This window comes from Convolutriloba macropyga, chromosome 14 (assembly GCF_964194025.1).
Source record: "Convolutriloba macropyga chromosome 14, txConMacr16.3, whole genome shotgun sequence".
Taxonomy (NCBI): Eukaryota; Metazoa; Xenacoelomorpha; order Acoela; family Convolutidae; genus Convolutriloba; species Convolutriloba macropyga.
In genome coordinates, this window is record NC_134481.1 from 18,409,108 (window position 1) to 18,425,724 (window position 16,617).

The following is a 16,617-nucleotide window of genomic DNA, read 5'->3' on the forward strand; positions in this document are numbered from 1 at the left end:
AAATAGTCTAGTAGGGGGTGAAAAATGATCAAAATTACACAGTCGAGCTTCCTGGCAAAGGTCCATCAAAACTCTTTTCATGAGTCGAGTAAAAGTGTTTCCGTAACACTTTTGGGTCCAGCATGGTCTTTTCACAGGTTAAGCAAAAGTCTTCTTTTAGCATTTTTGGGTCGAGCCTGATCTTTTCATTGCACTTTTGGGTCCAGTAAAAATCTTTTTTAGCACTTTTGAGTCTAATTAGGTTTATTTGATCCACTTAAACCGCAAACATTTTGTTTTTTGAATTTCATTTAACAGCTAATCTATTTTTGAGACATATTACGAAAGAATTGGTCTTAATTTAAAGAAAAACAACACAACTGTATCAATGAATTTTTAGAGCTCAGCGTCTTTTTGGTTGGTTGATGACAATACCTGCAAAAGATTTCAATATTGAGAGAGTCGGGTAACGAAAAAAAGACTAACAAAAGACTGTTTATTGAACTTTGATTTGAGTTTTGCTCGAAGCAATTTTTTCTACTCCAAAATTTTGGTCAACGAAAACTCCAGAACCCAATTCTTGTCCACCAAAATTCCATCTCAAATTTTTGGGTCTAGCAAATGTCCAGGGTGACAAAACTTGGGTCTTCCAAATTTATGAACAATCAATTTTTTTAGAAAAACATATTTTTGACAGGTTGATGGTTTTTCAGAATCGCATAAAAAATGACTACATTTTATGCAATAGTGAGCAACAAGGATGCGTGTAAAATTTTTGAGGCAAAAATGCAGACTCAAAAAAAAAGACTTTCGCTCCACCCATGACCTGACAATTGATTTGATCTGGTCAAAAAAACCCATGTAAAGAGACGTTTTCTTGACTTATGATTTGATTTTTGCTCGACGTAATTTTTACTCCTAAAAAATTTTGGTCGAGGAAAAGTCCAGAGCTCAAGTTTGGTGTAGCAAAACTCCAGCTTAACTTTTTTTGGGTCGAGCTTATTTCCAGATTGACAAAACTTTTGTTGGGCAGAACTCCAGCGTAAATTTTGGGTAGAGCAAATATCCAGGGTGCCAGAGTCCAGGTGAGAATAAAGTCTGGCAAAGTTCTATTGATAGCTATTTTGGGTCTAATCGTACCCATTTTGGTCAAACATGGTCTTTTGATAGGTCGAGGTCTAGACTAAGGAGATCTTCCTGTAATTGTGAACGGAATAAAAACACATTATAGCGCAATCGCCAATGACTCGGAGGTTTTTGGAAGTTAACCATTACGATCCAAGATTTTGAAGATTCGGGGATTAAAAATTGGCCCAGTTTTTTACCCTTAAAAATAGGGGATAAGAGAGGATGAGAGCACACAAGGGAATTCAACTTCGATTTCATTTATGTCTCAATTTTTCCACTCTACTTCCACCGTTAAAAATTAACGTTGAAAATTGGGAACAAGAGTGGAAAAGGGAGTCAACTATTGAATTCTGCTTTAAGTGTAAATTAAAAAAATTAAGTTTCCGCTGTTAGTTTCACTTTTAAATCAACAATTATTTTTTTTATTCAATTTTTCGCTGTGAATTTTTATCGTTATTTCACCAATTCCACGCTTAAAATTTGGTAAACTAACCGAGGAGAGAAAAAATTTTCTCATTATCTCCTCCCTTTTAGCTGTTTTGTGAGCAACCCGGTTCCTGGCACCCTTTAGAATAAACTTGCAAGATCATACAACCTTACAAGATAGCTATCAGTTTTGGCCCATGACCTGTTCTAAGCGAATAATTCAATTTTTGTTTAATTTTAGGTACGATTTGAAGCTAATCAAATGCTACGCACTGATTGTCGGATCAACATTCGTGACGTACTCATTACCAGTATCAGTGTTCCTTGCGCTACTTTTTGGTGCCCGAAATTTAGAAATTCTTCTCAAAGTCCAGGTGATCAGTGGAGCCCTAGCAACCCTCAACAACTCAATCAACCCTTTTGTTTACTTCTACAGTCAGAAACCAATTCGTAAACACTTCTACAGATTAATGCGTCGAGGCAGCATGCGGCGTCACAAACGTGAAATTATCAGGCAAATTGCTTTCGATATTGGCCCAGTTCGAGAGAAAAACTCACACACTTTTGCAGGGTTCGCAATTCGTATGAAACGCACATCCACAATGGACGCATTACCATCTACTCATAAAAAAGTGGAACTAATTCCAGCTATTGCCCGATTCCAGTTAGAAAGGCGTAATAGTAGTTGTCCAAACTTGAACGAAATGCAATAAATTTTAGAGTTTAGCTTTACTTTGCCACGAAAATTTAATTGCACTTAGTTTTAACAGTAATACTTTTCGTCCTAATCTTTTTTTCAACTTTGTCAGCTGGTTTGTAGATTGAGGGTTCAGTTTGACCGTTAAAAATAGCAAGCAAAGATAATATGGGAACAAAATTTCGTGAGAAAAGACGTTTTATACGGTGTTAAGAAAAGTTGTCCACAAGATGATAAGATGACAGCCGACATGGAAAAATGCGAAATTTAGCTGACAGTTTTGTCATAATTGGTCAAAAAATCCCATTGAAGTTGGACATTGTTTGTCAAAGAATCAGTAGTTCGGTAGACCATTGTCTTTTGGTGTGCAGTCGGGTAGCGTTCCACAAGGCCTCCCCCCTGGCCGCACCCGTGGCCACACCCCCACCCCTGGCGGGTTTGTGGGGGTTGCAACCACGGATAGACATTCGTTACGCTAATTGATAAAATCTGTGCCGTGTACTTGCCCGTTTACGACATACCCTGATAAATTAGCAATTGCTAAACTTCAGAATTAATCCGCCAATGCAATTTAAGTAAACTGTCAGCTAAATATCTCTTTCTCATTTTCTGGTTGTTGGCTAACCACCTTGTCGGCCAATACGGCGTACACTTTTTTTTCATTTCGATTGCAGATAATATTCGCTGCACTCAAAATATTTTTCGAAAATGTTTCCAATCCTTGCACGGATATACACCAATCTAAACTTTCTTCACATGGCAAAAAAAGCAAAAGCAAAAGATTAAAATTGCAGGAAAGCAAAGAACTTTGTTAGAGAACAAATGGTTGTTTATATCCACTTCTTTTACTGGCATTATCAATTGACTGAAAACATTTCAAAGAATAAAAAATGATATAGATTATATCCATAAAATTTTCAACTTAGCGATTCAGTTACAAACTTGTATTAGGTTATTAATTGTTGAATTTTTAACTGACTCAAGGTCTATAATTTAAGTTTGTCGTTTCCTTTTTGGTTTCAATGCAATTTCTGTTCCGACCCACTTTAGTGGGGGGAGGTACTATATACTCAATTAGTTTTTTCGTTCAGTCAGTATTAGCTGATCGATATGTTCGTCATAGAGAGATGTGAGTTGTATCAATAGAAAGCCCGTCCAGCGTAGATCATGCAAATTAAAAGATTGTTTTGAGTTCCGCTTTTTTCAGTGAATTAACGAGGATTTAAAGTTTTGTGAGCAAAAGGCGGATTTTCGTTGTTTTTTTTACATTTTCCGAAATTTTTGCCTATATTTTTCTCAGTTTTGCTAATATATGTTAAAATTCTTTGAAAAAGTGTTGTTGGTTTCTTTTCAAAAGATAGAAGAGTGTTGATGACATTTTTCATCTAATTTTGTGAATACCAATTTTTGATACATATTTAAAAAAAGAACAGCCCTTTTTCATCGATAATTGCGAGAAAAAAACTTTATTAGTCAAATTTGCCTGCATTTGTGGGAAGTGTACACCTGGACAATGCTGAAACAATTGGCTTGAACTCATGAGCGGGCTAATTTACTTTTTGAAAAGTTTCAAATTTTGCCGCTTTTGAACTTTTTGTCAAATTATCTTTATCCACTCCCCTGGGAATTATTGTATCGTCTTAATGATGGAACAGAATTAGTAGCGCCAGTTTTGGTCTGATAGTTGAACTCGAAAAAACAAAAAGAATCGGGATTGTAATCAAGGGCTCTCTTTTTTCAAACATTATTTTTGCCTCTTTTTATTACAGAATAGAAAATTTCACATCCAGGCTCAATATTAGATTTGAAATACCAACTCACTACGGGTCCAATTGGCTTCAGAAACAATTACCAGGTAATGTTTACTTTTTAAGTTGAAAGCTTTTTGTCGTTTTAACTTTAAAATCAATTGTTTTAAAAAAAACAAGTGATTTTAGAGCTTTGCCACTATTTACTCCCTTTTTCGGTCAAATTCTAATTTTGGTTTTATCACAAAAAAAATGCATCTTTTACTTAAATAAATTCTAATCTCTATTACGGCTTTACGTTTCAGGAAATTGTTTTCTGGCTTCAAAACAACTAGTTTCGCAGTTAAATTTGATTTGTGGACATTCGCCCCATTTTCAGGTTCTTTTTTTCTTGTTTTGTCACATTATCAAATTTTTGAAAGGACACATACCACTTTAGTGGCTTGTGGTGGACAACTAGATGAGACTGTTTATTGATCTTATTTGTTAGCTGATGCTTTTAATGACCTTAAAGATAATGTATTCAAGACAAGTAAAGAAGTTTTTTAAGTTCTTCATCTTTTACTTTTTTTCTATTTGGTACTTAGTCGATTTATTCAAATATCACATTTTAGCGTAAAAAAGAGGCGCATTTGGAGATATCTAAATTTTAGTTCAAGATTTATGATTTCAGTAGCATGTCTCAGATTTTTCAGCTCCTCAGTGGCATGTCTCAGATTTTTCTTTGAGGGAAAGAAAAAACACAATTAAAATTTTTTCCTTTACAGCTGATAACTTTTCAAAACTTTGAAAACTTTTTTAGACGTATGACCTATTTTGATTCATGACAGTTCTCAAGGGCTTCCATTGGAGCAAATATTCATTTGGGTTACAAAATTGAACTGATTACTGATTTTTTTATGACTCTTAAGAGTAAGATCTTCAAAAATTTTAAGTATTTCTTGACTTTGCGTCTTCTGTACTTTTTTTGTCTTTACTGTTAATTACCTATTCTCGTTAATTACAGGTTACCTATCTCATAATTGGCGTCTAAAATGCGCAATTGAACATATCTCTCTGTTTCACGAATCGATTGTGGTTATATCGGGTACGGCAACGGTTATAGGATTTTCTTTGTTTTTGGTCTGTAATTGGCGTTATTATTGTTAATCTTTAACATTTTCCAAATACTGACATGTTCTCAAGGGCTTCCTTTGGACAAATCAAGGAAATTGTTTAATATTCTTTTTTATTACTGACTGCTTTAATAATTTCGAATTAATTGTTTGTCTTTTTTAAAAAAAATATTTTTTAACTTTGCATCTTCTGTTTTTTTTGGCTAATTGTTACATAATTTTATTAATTAGAGTTTGCATATCAGGTTAATGGCACAGAAGATCAAAAAAAATTTCAAGGGGTTTTGTTTATAGGAATGACAAAACCTAATTTTTTGCTTCAAATTATAGCTAACGATTTTCATGACCTCTAAGTTGATTGTTTTGGAAAAATACAAATGTTGTTTTCAAATTTCCTCTTCTAATGTCTGCTTATTAGTATCATTATTGAGTGGTCACATAAAACTTCATTGGCATTCAAAAGACGCACCATCAAACATTTCTTTTTCTTACGGCAAAGATTAGGGTCGGAACAACTTCGACACCATTTTCTCTCTATTTTTTTGGTATTTTGTTTTTCTGTATATTGTGTCTTTTTTGAAGTCGGGTGAAAAAATTTTAATTTTGACAGGTCCCGATGTCTCATCTAATGGAACTATGAAAAGTCGTAATAAAAACTTATTTAACGATTTCAAATCATCTCTATTAGTTTTCATTACCTTGGAACCATTTGTTTGTGAGCGCAATTTTTAAGTTTGTTGTTTTTTGATGAGCCGCGTTTCTTGTTTTGTTTTGCCTTTATGTTACCGAGTCTCATTAAGGACTGATTTGATATCTTTCCCAGTGGTTAACAAAGAACTAGTTATTTTTTGATTTTAGGTCATATCAGACTCTATTTGTTCTTTGTTATTAAGTTTTTGTACAAGTAGAAATCGAGTTTTGGATGTTAATAATGTTTATTGCCAATCGATTTTGTTGTTTGTTTTGTGTGTTTTGAAAGTTATCTATCCCTTCATCATTTGGTAGTCAAATAAGCCGAAAAATTGGATGAGCATGGTTGGAACAATATGCGCGAACGCACATTACTGAGCCTCGTTTTTGTAACTGTAAACAGTAGGTTTGTTAAAATTATGTCAATTCTAGACAACAAACTTCAATGCGTTTTATTGCTGAACAAGCAAAACAGTTCGAGACAAACCTGTTTGCAACCCAGACAACGCAGTCCTTGATTGATTAGTCAAAACAAAACTTTAGGAGCTAGCTCAACCATTAGGGAACACAATCTTTAAGGCAAACCTCTGTTTGAAGATATATCTAATGGACAATGTTTCGTAATATTGAACAAACTTTCTCAACAAAACACACAATTAGTCTAAAAGAGAGTTTTGAATTGTTTTTCGGGGCTTCAATTAGCTTAAAACATTCAAATGAGTTGGGAGCGATTACTCCAACTAACATTAATTTTTCAAATAAAATATTTTGATTCAAATTGCTTATTTTGTAAACTTTTTTGTTTGGGACCATTTTATCAGCAGGTTTCTTCAGACTTGTTTCAAACTTATCAATTTTGGTGCTTAACCATTTTTTTCAAGTAGAAGTTGTGATCTTTTCTGTAAGTAAAATTAAAATTCGTGATTCTATCTATATTCACTCACTGAAGCCTCTTAAGGAGCTTCAAAAATTTTCTTTCTTAAACTATTTCCTATGAAATTTACTTTCAAAATTGTTTTAAAATTTTATTCTTAAAGAAAGCACAAGTAACGAAAAACATTTGTCGTTATGTGCTTTCCTTGTTACCTCCACAATAGTTTCGCATGGAACATAATATCACAATTTTGACAAAGCATTGCATTTATGAATGAACATTATTGTTAGATCAGCATAGATAGCCATACCTAACCCCCGAGCCTATCAGACCTGATTTAGAAAACATTCCAGAGGCCAAGTCTCGGCAGAGAGTTGCCAAGATTTGGGCAGAGATACCCAAGACCTGGAATTTCTCGGGGTAGAGACTCCCAAGTCTTTTTTCCCTCTGTCAATGGAAGTATTGCGGTTGAGCTTAACAACTCAGAAACCAAATTGAATAGCACTTCAAGGTCATTCCAAACAGTTCAATCTAGAATTGCATGACAAGCAAAATTTAATGCTACATTGTACTGAAGCCATACGGATTTGTTCACTTTGTTCAACATTTATATTTAGCAACTATTATTAGTACACAATCGTCATACATGAAGTGAAAATCAAACTTGAACTTCCTCAACCACTAGCAAAACAATACTACGACTTAACAATATTGCATCAGATTCTTTACGATTGGATTGCGAATCAACCTGTTATTGATACAAAATATTCGACAAAACTTCTACATGTTTAACAAACTTCCCATGACAGCAAATTTACCGGGAAAAAGTGACGTTATGGAAAAATGTTCCATTCTGTCGACATTCTTATCTACAACCAATCAACAGTTGAATTTGACATGTAAATCCACGTGACTAGCAGCATAAAAGGAGCTTGAAAAACTACCAAAATCAGAAGAAACTCGTAAATTTGGTTATATTAAACTGACATACAGTGCGTATTGAAGCACATTTTCATGAGCGGTAAATTACTTGTTACTGTGTCTTGTTTTTGTAAATCATATTAGTGATTGTACATTTTTATTTTACTTTGACTCGTGAAAAAAGAATTAACTTTGATATTCTCAAAACTTTCTTTCTGAGGAACGAAGTTCCTAAGTAAGAGAAACTTTGTGCAAAGCAAAACAGTCATTTTTTTACTGGTTTTAACGAAGCCTACTCTAGTTCAACATTGGTGTTGTTGAAACCAATAGAGAGACTTGTTAACTTTGAATTTTGAAATATGTTAAATATTATTATCAGATTTGCAACTGGTAAGACCTCCTGTTTTACAACTGCTAACTGCAGCAGGTTGAAACTTTGCATAGTTATAATCAAGTTATAGGGCTACAGTTTGTAGGAACGGGAATTCCTATATTCGGTTTATAATTTGAGTTATTAACAAAGAACTCAACAAAAATTTGATTGTTTCGACTTGAATTATTTTGATATTCTGAGAGAAACAAGTTTGTTATAACAGCAAAGCTGTGCAATTAGTTATCAAGCGTAATAGAGCAACAAGAAATGCAACGGTATTCTACATTATAGCGGATAATACAGTTCACAAAAGCTAACTGCAAAAACACAATATCCGGACAGATTTGAAACCGCTGAAGCGAACTGGGCGGTGTAAAGTTTTCCTTGACTTTGATAGGAGAGCAGCCGTTACATTTGCTCCGCCGACCCGGACAGTTGAAGGCAAACTGCTGTCTAATCTGATGATGAGAGTTTCAAAGGCACCCCCAAAGAGAATCAAACAAATCAACACCAATAAGCCAGCGAGGCGAACAGAAGAGTGCAATTCAATAAAGAAATTGAAGTGCGAACCCTGTTCAAAGGAAACCAACAAAGCAAAAGCAAACAGCAACCAGGCAAGTCAACCACAACCAGCAGAGAGGAGCTTCAATCAACAGCTCAGAGGTGCGATAAGAAGCTTCAAGAGTTAGTGAAAGAAGTTAACACTAAAACAGGAATTGGCTACAAAATAAATGAAGAATCAGATCGACCCAACAAACTAAAGGTCCTCTACCAACAGCCAACAGACTGTTCACCTTCTGGAGGAAGAAATACCCAAGCAACTGCAGCGTTGAAACAAGCTTGTGCCCTATCAAGCTAATTTCGTTGAAGAACATCTGAAAGAAGCAAGAAAGTGCAAAGCAAGTTTGGAATATCATTGGCTTGCATATATAAGCAAAGGCACGCAACCAGAAATGAATGCAGAGCAAAGCAACGCAGCCCAAGCAATGAACGACAGCGAGGGCAACAACAACTACCCAACGGACAACCCAGTTGCTCAAACAGTGCAACATGGAGCAACAGCAAGCGGCCAAGAGACGGAGAATGTTTCGGAAACATCTTCAGCAAAGCAAAGGCGAGAGGAAAGGATGAAAAAATTCGATATCGAATTCGAAACCAAAATGCGACTGGAACAAGCTTGGTTTGAGTGGAGGAAGCTAGAGCTGGAAATGCAAATGAAGGAACTGGAAACCCAGCATCAACTACTGGAGGAAGAGCGCGAGCTAGAGCGCAAAGTGAAGAGAACAGCAATAGAGAACGATGATGCTCGTTCCCAATCAACCAGTGCTCGAGACAAATCACCCTTCAATTGGACCCCAAGAAGAGAGATGTCTTTGACTGGGCCAGCAGAAACGATAACCTTCTAACACCAGATCAATCAACAGCTCGCTTCGAAGTAACCCCTGAAGTGAAAAGGCAAAGTCACTTCTCACGATATCGCAGTTCACGAGACCGATCCTCAAGAGTTGAAGACCGGGAGTTTTCCCCCAGAGCTGGTCTGCTACGATACAACAGTGGGTACGGAGGTAGCAGTAGCCTACCAAAGCTCAAATTGAACAACTTCGATGGGAAAACCCTCGAATGGCCGGAGTGGGCTAGTATGTTCATTGCTACAGTGGATCAACGACCAATACCAGACTCAGAGAAGATGAGCCATCTGAAGACTCTACTGACAGGCAAGGTCATCAATCTCTGGAATGGGCTATTCTGGACAGTTCTATGGTGCTGCATGGAGTATTCTGGAGAGGAAATTCGGAATGCCTCATGTGATCATTGATGCACAGCTGGAGAGTCTTCGCAAAGCAAGTCATGTGAAACCTCACAACTCAACAGGTCTGATCAGTTTCTCAGTTATCGTTTCGAACTTTGTGAATTTGCTCAAAGAGTACAATCAGATTGGTGATGTGCAATCGAGCTCGACAATGTATATGGCAGTAGATAAACTGCCTCAAGTTCTCAAAGGGAAGTGGTGGTTCTATGTTGATAATAAAGATGAAAATTGGCCTGATCTGATTATGTTTGAAAGTGGCTATCTAGGATAGCATTCCTGCACGAAGGGTTTTCAGCTTTCAAGGGAGAGCGAAGAGAAGAAGACCGATGAAGCACAAATAGAGACAAACGGTTCTCGAAAACATCGAACTTCAGTGCAAGTTCGAACGTAAAAGAAACGAAGCAAACGCAAAGTGATCACTGTCCGCTAGCTGATGGCACTCATAAAATATGGAATTGTCTAATATTCAGGAACATGAGTATGAATGATCGGTAGGCAGCAGTGAGGAGGCAACGCTTATGTTACTGATGTCTAGGCAAAGGACATGCAATCAAAGGTTGTGAAGTCAATGCGTGCGGCATCAATGGATGCACCAAGAAGCACAACCGATTGATACACTCAGAAAATCAAATGGACGAGGGTAATCACGCAGTCAATGTAAGCGCAGCAACAATCAACAAGAGTAACGAAGTTACTTGCTTTCTTCAGATAGTTCCTGTCTCAATACAGAGCGAAGGCAACAGGCTGAACACATATGCTTTCCTCGATAGTGGATCAACAGTTTCATGCATTGATCAAAGTGTGCAAGAGAAATTACGGGCCCAAAGCAGCGATGTGACGCTCAACATAGCTGGCACACATGGAGCGAAGGATCTGAAGACAGAAAGGGTTCCTCTCAAAATAAAGGGACTACATTCAAAGGTGCATTCAATCGAAGCGTTTGCACACCCGTCAATCTCCTTGGGAAACACAAACTACAACTACAACAAATAGAAGCAAGGCTTCAATCACTTGTGTGTTTTACCCAACAAAAGCTTCAACTTGATGGAAGTTGGCATCATCCTTGGTCAAGATGCTTATGAGCTAAAACGCCCATTGGACTACAAGATAGGAACACGAAGTGAGCCGTTCGCCGTTCTAACAGAGCTAGGATGGGTAGTCAGTGGACCCATGACGGGCAAAAGAAGACAAAATGTTTGTCAATTCGCCTTCACTGAAGATGTGAAAGTGGCTGAGAATATCCAAGCCTAGTGGGACATAGAAACCTATGCTTCCAAAATCAACGTCGTCAGTCAGTCAAAGAAGGAACTGCGGGCACAAAAGATGCTAGAAAGTACGACGAAGTTTACAGGCGAGCGTTACAAAGTGGGAATGCTGTGAAGTGAACCAGAGTCAAACCTACCGAACAACTACAGCTCAGCCTTGGGTCAGCTTTACTCACTGGAGCAAAGATTCCAAAGGGACCCAAACCTGAAGAGTTTGCATCAACAGTCAATAGATACAGATGTAGAAAAGGGATTCGTAAAGATATTGGACGAGTCCGAAATGAAAGGCACCTTCGGGAAGGAATGGTATTTGCCACACCATCCAGTGCTAAACCCGAACAAGCCTGGCAAAGTAAGACGTGTTTGCATTGCCGCATCAAAGTACACAGACATATGCCTAAATGATAAGCTACTGGCAGGACCTGATCTGCTAAATGGTTTGATTGGAACAATATTCAGATTCCGTGAAGGACCAATAGCCCTAACCGCTGACATCGAATCGATGTTTCTACAAGTGCAAGTTCCAGAACAAGATAGAAGTTGCTTGAGGTTCTTATGACGTCCAAGAACAAATGGATCTGTTCAGATATACAAATATCAGCGTCACGTATTTGGAGCTAAGAGTTCTCCAACTTACGCAAACTATGCTCTCAAGCGAGTGGGACAGGACAACAAAGAAGAGTATCCAATAGCAACAAAGGCAATACAAAACAACTTCTACATGGACGATTTCATCAAATCGGTAGAAACCCCTGAAGAAGCAATTGAAGTCTTCAATCAACTACAACCTCTTCTCTCAAGGCATGGATTTGAATTGAAGAAGTGGATAAGCAACAACGATGCAGATATCAAATCAATCCCAGAAGACTTGAAGTCAATCAGTAATACGAAGCAAGTCGAAGTGGAACCCAGTACGGAGGGATCCTCAATGCTAGGACTACAATGGACCGTTACTGATGACAGCCTTCAAGTGTGTAGAGGTACCAACAAGGAAGTGGAAACCCCTATAACCCAGAGGAAGATTCTGTCACTGGTATCTTCAGTATTCGACACGATCTGATTGTTTGCTCCGCTCAGTGCTCATATGAGACGACTTCTATGGCAGTGAGGTTAACCTCATGGCAGTGAGGTTAAAAGAACAGATAGTCAAGGAACATGAAATGAAGATAAATTACTGCAGTTTTAGGTCAGATTCAACTACGGTATTGCAGTGGATACACAGTTTCCATCGTAAGCAACAAGTGTTTGTGGCCAATCGAGTGGCTGAGATACTAGATACAACTGATGTTTCACAATGGAAACATGTCAGCGGTATCAACAACCCAGCAGACATTGGCACCAGAGCAATCAACATTGAGGAACTCAAGCGAAGTGAGTGGCTCATTGGGCCGGCCTGGTTGAAATGACCAAAAAGCGAATGGCCAGAGCAAGTGAACCTAATCTTTGCATCAGATGAAGAGAATATACCCTCATCAGTCTTCATGATACAGGCTGAAGGAAAGAAGCTGTTATTCAGTGGGAACGATTCAGTAATTTTAACAGACTAGTAAATAGAGTGGCATACGTACAACGAGCATTGAACAAACACAAACCAGCGACAGTCGTAGTCAGCACTGAAGAAAGAGGAAAAGCAAAAGCAACAATCTTCAAACTACTACAGCAAGAACAGTTTGGTGAAGAGATGAGATCTCTCAAAGCTGAAAAGGAAATTCCAAAAGGCAGCAAAATCATACAATTCTCCCCTTTTCTAGATGAAGAAGGAATCATTCGAGCCAAAGGCAGAATAGGCAAAAGTCAATTGGAATTCAATGCAAAGCATCCAATTTTGCTACATTGGAAACATCATGCAGTTGAATTATTCTTGCGAAACGAGCACAAGGACAACCAACACGAGGGCACTGAGCATGTACGAAACATTGTTCAGCAAAAGATATGGATTCTAGGCATACGGAACGCCTTAAGATCAATCAAGAACAGGTGCGTTAACTGCAGAAAGGGCAGAGCACAAACGATAGCACCAGTAATGGCAGATCTACCCGAAGAACGGTTCGATGCTTCAACAGCTTTTACAAATGTTGAATAGGACTACTTTGGCTCTTTCATTGTGCAGATTGGGCGAAGAAACGAAAAACGATGGTGTTGTCTCTTTACATGTCTAACTATGAGAGCCGTGCATATAGAAGGGGTACCCAAAATAGACACAGATAGTTGTCTCAATGCAATAATGAGATTTATTGCTCGTGGAGGCAAACCAATTACAATCATCAGTGACAACGGAACAAAGTTTGTTGGAGCTGAAAGAGAGTTTGCGGAGTACGTTCCGGCATGGAACCAAGAAGGGATTGAAGAACATCAAGTTCAACGAGGAATCAGATGGAAGTTCAACCCAACCGCAGCACCTCACTTTGGAGGAGTATGGGAACGGTTGGTGAGAAATTGCAAGAAAGCAATGTATGCAGTATTGGGGAACAGATCAGTCACCGAGGACGCTCTTTCAACAACGATGTGCATTCTTGAGCAGACTTTGAACGCAAGAGCATTGACTCCAGTTAGCTCAGATGTGAATGACTTAGAAGCATTGACCCCAATCACGTCTTGCTTGGCAACAAGAGCGTTTGCTTACCCTATCTTCCATGCGCAGAAGAATTTGTGGATCATCAAAAGCTCTTTCAACAAACTCAAGCCTATGCAAATCTCATATGGGACAGATTTCGTAACGAATATCTGCCAACTCTGAGTAATCGGCAAAATGGTGATCTACGGCGAACGAAACCCTTAAAGAATGCGATCTTTTTTGGTTGATCAAAGACAGCAATAAGCGTGGATGTTACAATCTAGGTCGAGTTACGGAGACCATCAATGGGTCTGACGGTGTGATTAGATCAGTGATAGTTCAAACGAACGACGGAGTGTACAAGAGACCAGTAGTAAATATCGCCCCAGTACTACCTGGAAAAGATGTTTTCGCGATGGAAAACAGGGCCGGTGATATTGCAGCTGAGCTTAACAACTCAGAAATCAAAATGAATAGCGCTTCAAGGTCATTTCAAGCAGTTCAATTTAGAATTGCATGACAAGCAAAAATTAACGCTACATTCTACTGAAGCCATACGGATTTGTTCACTTTCTTCAACATTTATATTTAGCAACTATTATTAGTACGCAATCGTCAAACATGAAATGAAAACCAAACTCTAACTACCTCAACCACTAGCAAAACAATACTGCGACTTAACAATATTGCATCAGATTCTTTACGATTGGATTGCGAATCAACCTGTTATTGATACAGAATATTCAACAAAACTTCTACATGTTCAACAAACTTCCCATGACAGCAAATTTACAGTGAAAAAAGGCGTTATAGAAAAATGTTCACATTCTGTCGACATTCTTATCTACAACCAATCAACAGTTGAATTTGACATGTAAATCCACGTGACTAGCAGCATAAAAGGAGTTTGAAAAACTACCAAAAATCAGAAGAAACTCGTAAATTTGGTTATGTTAAACTTACATACAGTGCGTATTGAAGCACATTTTCTTGAGCGGTAAATTACTTGTTACTGTGTCATGTTTCTGTATATCATATTAGTGATTGTACAGTTTTAACTTTACTTTGACTTGTGAAAAAAGAATTAATTTTGATATTCTCAAAACTTCCTTTCTGAGGAACGAAGTTCCTAAGTAAGAGAAACTTTGTGCAAAGCATAAAGACAATTTCTCTTACTGGCTTTAACGAAGCCTACTCTAGTTCAACATTGGTGTTGTTGAAACCAATAGAGAGACTTGTTAACTTTGAATTTTGAAAAATTTTATTATCAGATTTGCAACTGGTAAGACCTCCTGTTTTACAACTGCTAACTTCAGCAGGTTGAAACTTTGCATAGTTATAATCAAGTTATAGGGCTACAGTTTGTAGGAACGGGAATTCTTATATTCGGTTTATAACTTGAGTTATTAACAAAGAACTCAACAAAAATCTGATTGTTTCGACTTGAATTATTTTGATATTCTGAGAGAAACAATTTGTTATAACAGCAAAGCTGTGCAATTCGTTATCAAGCGTAATAGAGCAACAAGAAATGCAACGGTATTCTACATTATAGCGGATAATACAGTTCACAAAAGCTAACTGCAAAAACACAATATCCGGACAGATTTGAAACCGCTGAAACGAACTGGGCGGTGTAAAGTTTTCCTTGATTTTGATAGGAGAGCAGCCGTTACAGGAAACCTCAGAGATTAACTCTGGAGTGTTCTCTTAGCAGCCTTGTATTTGACCTGATCAGACTCTGAATCAGGCCCAGGACCTTATCTGATTTTTTTTAAAAATCAGGCCTGATCGTCTCTGTAGAAGTGGTACAGGTAGATTATCTTACCCTTTACACTATATCAGCTATTTCTCAATATTCTGTTTCCCTTTCAACGTTCCGGTCTTTATTGTAAAATTGACTGCAAGTGGGGTTCAATTGAACCATACGGTAAAGATCGATCAATGATTTCGAGTTATTCTGCCTCCCGGAGCGTGTCCTCATAGAGATTCATTACTGGCCCATAATATAAATCATAATCTTATCTCCCCGGGCCGAGGAATTAGGCCAAAATTATGTAAGATCAGCGGCAACTAGCGTTGACAAGTCGGAAAATTCACCGCAATTTTCTTACATAATTTTGCGTTGAATGCGTTGAATTTAAAGACGAAAATTCAACGCATTCAACGCAAAATTATGTAAGAAATGGCGGTGAATTTTCCAACTTGTCAACGCTAGTTGCCGCTGATCTTACACATTTAGCGTTGAATTTAGCGTAGATCTTACATATTTAGCGTAGAATTTAGCGTAGATCTTACATAATTAGCGTTGAATTTAGCGTAGATCTTACATATTTTTGCGTTGAATTTAGCGTTGATCTTACATAATTAGCGTAGAATTTAGCGTAGATCTTACATAATTAGCGTTGAATTTAGCGTAGATCTTACATATTTTTGCGTTGAATTTAGCGTTGATCTTACAAAAAATCAACGCGTAGAACTCTGGGTATGGGACTCGAACCACTGACCTCCTGTTTACTTGTCGCCTCTTCTACCATTGCGCCACCGTACCTTGGTTTCCTTAAGATCCGCAATCCTTATAAAGCGTAGATCTTACATTTTTTGCGTTGAAATTAGCGTAGATCTTACATATTTTGCGTTGATTTTAGCGTAGATCTTACATATATTGCATTGAATTAAGCGTAGAACTTGCATATATTTCGTTGAATTTAGCCTAGATCTTACATATTTTTCGTTGAATTTAGCCGAGCTCTTACATAAATTCAACGTATTCAACGCATTTATCATGTGAGAAGTATTGGGAAAAATTTAAAATTTTTTTAAGTTTTGAAAAATTTTTGAATTCCTAAAATGGTCTGAAATGGTTTTTGCACCGTAAGAGAGCAAATGTTTATTTTTTGCTGACTTCATTTTTCTCAATTGTGCAGTATAGGGGTCGAAAATTAATTTTTCGAAAAAAACTTGAAAAATTTGAAATCATCAAACGGTCTGAATTGGATTTTGCACTATAAAAGAGCACTAAAAAAGATTTTTTCTG

At 37.4% G+C, this 16,617-nt stretch overlaps 1 protein-coding gene across 1 annotated transcript in view; it reads left to right on the plus strand.

The window, feature by feature from the left end:
* The window catches only part of LOC142352869 (uncharacterized), a 49,457-nt gene extending 47,144 nt beyond the window's left edge, over positions 1 to 2,313 (plus strand). Inside the window, exon 7 of the mRNA XM_075405023.1 lies at positions 1,775 to 2,313. Within this exon, the coding sequence (XP_075261138.1) occupies positions 1,775 to 2,246 (472 nt within the window). The 3' untranslated portion in view covers positions 2,247 to 2,313. The remainder of the gene's footprint in view (positions 1 to 1,774) is intronic.
* Positions 2,314 to 16,617: the final 14,304 nt, after the last annotated feature.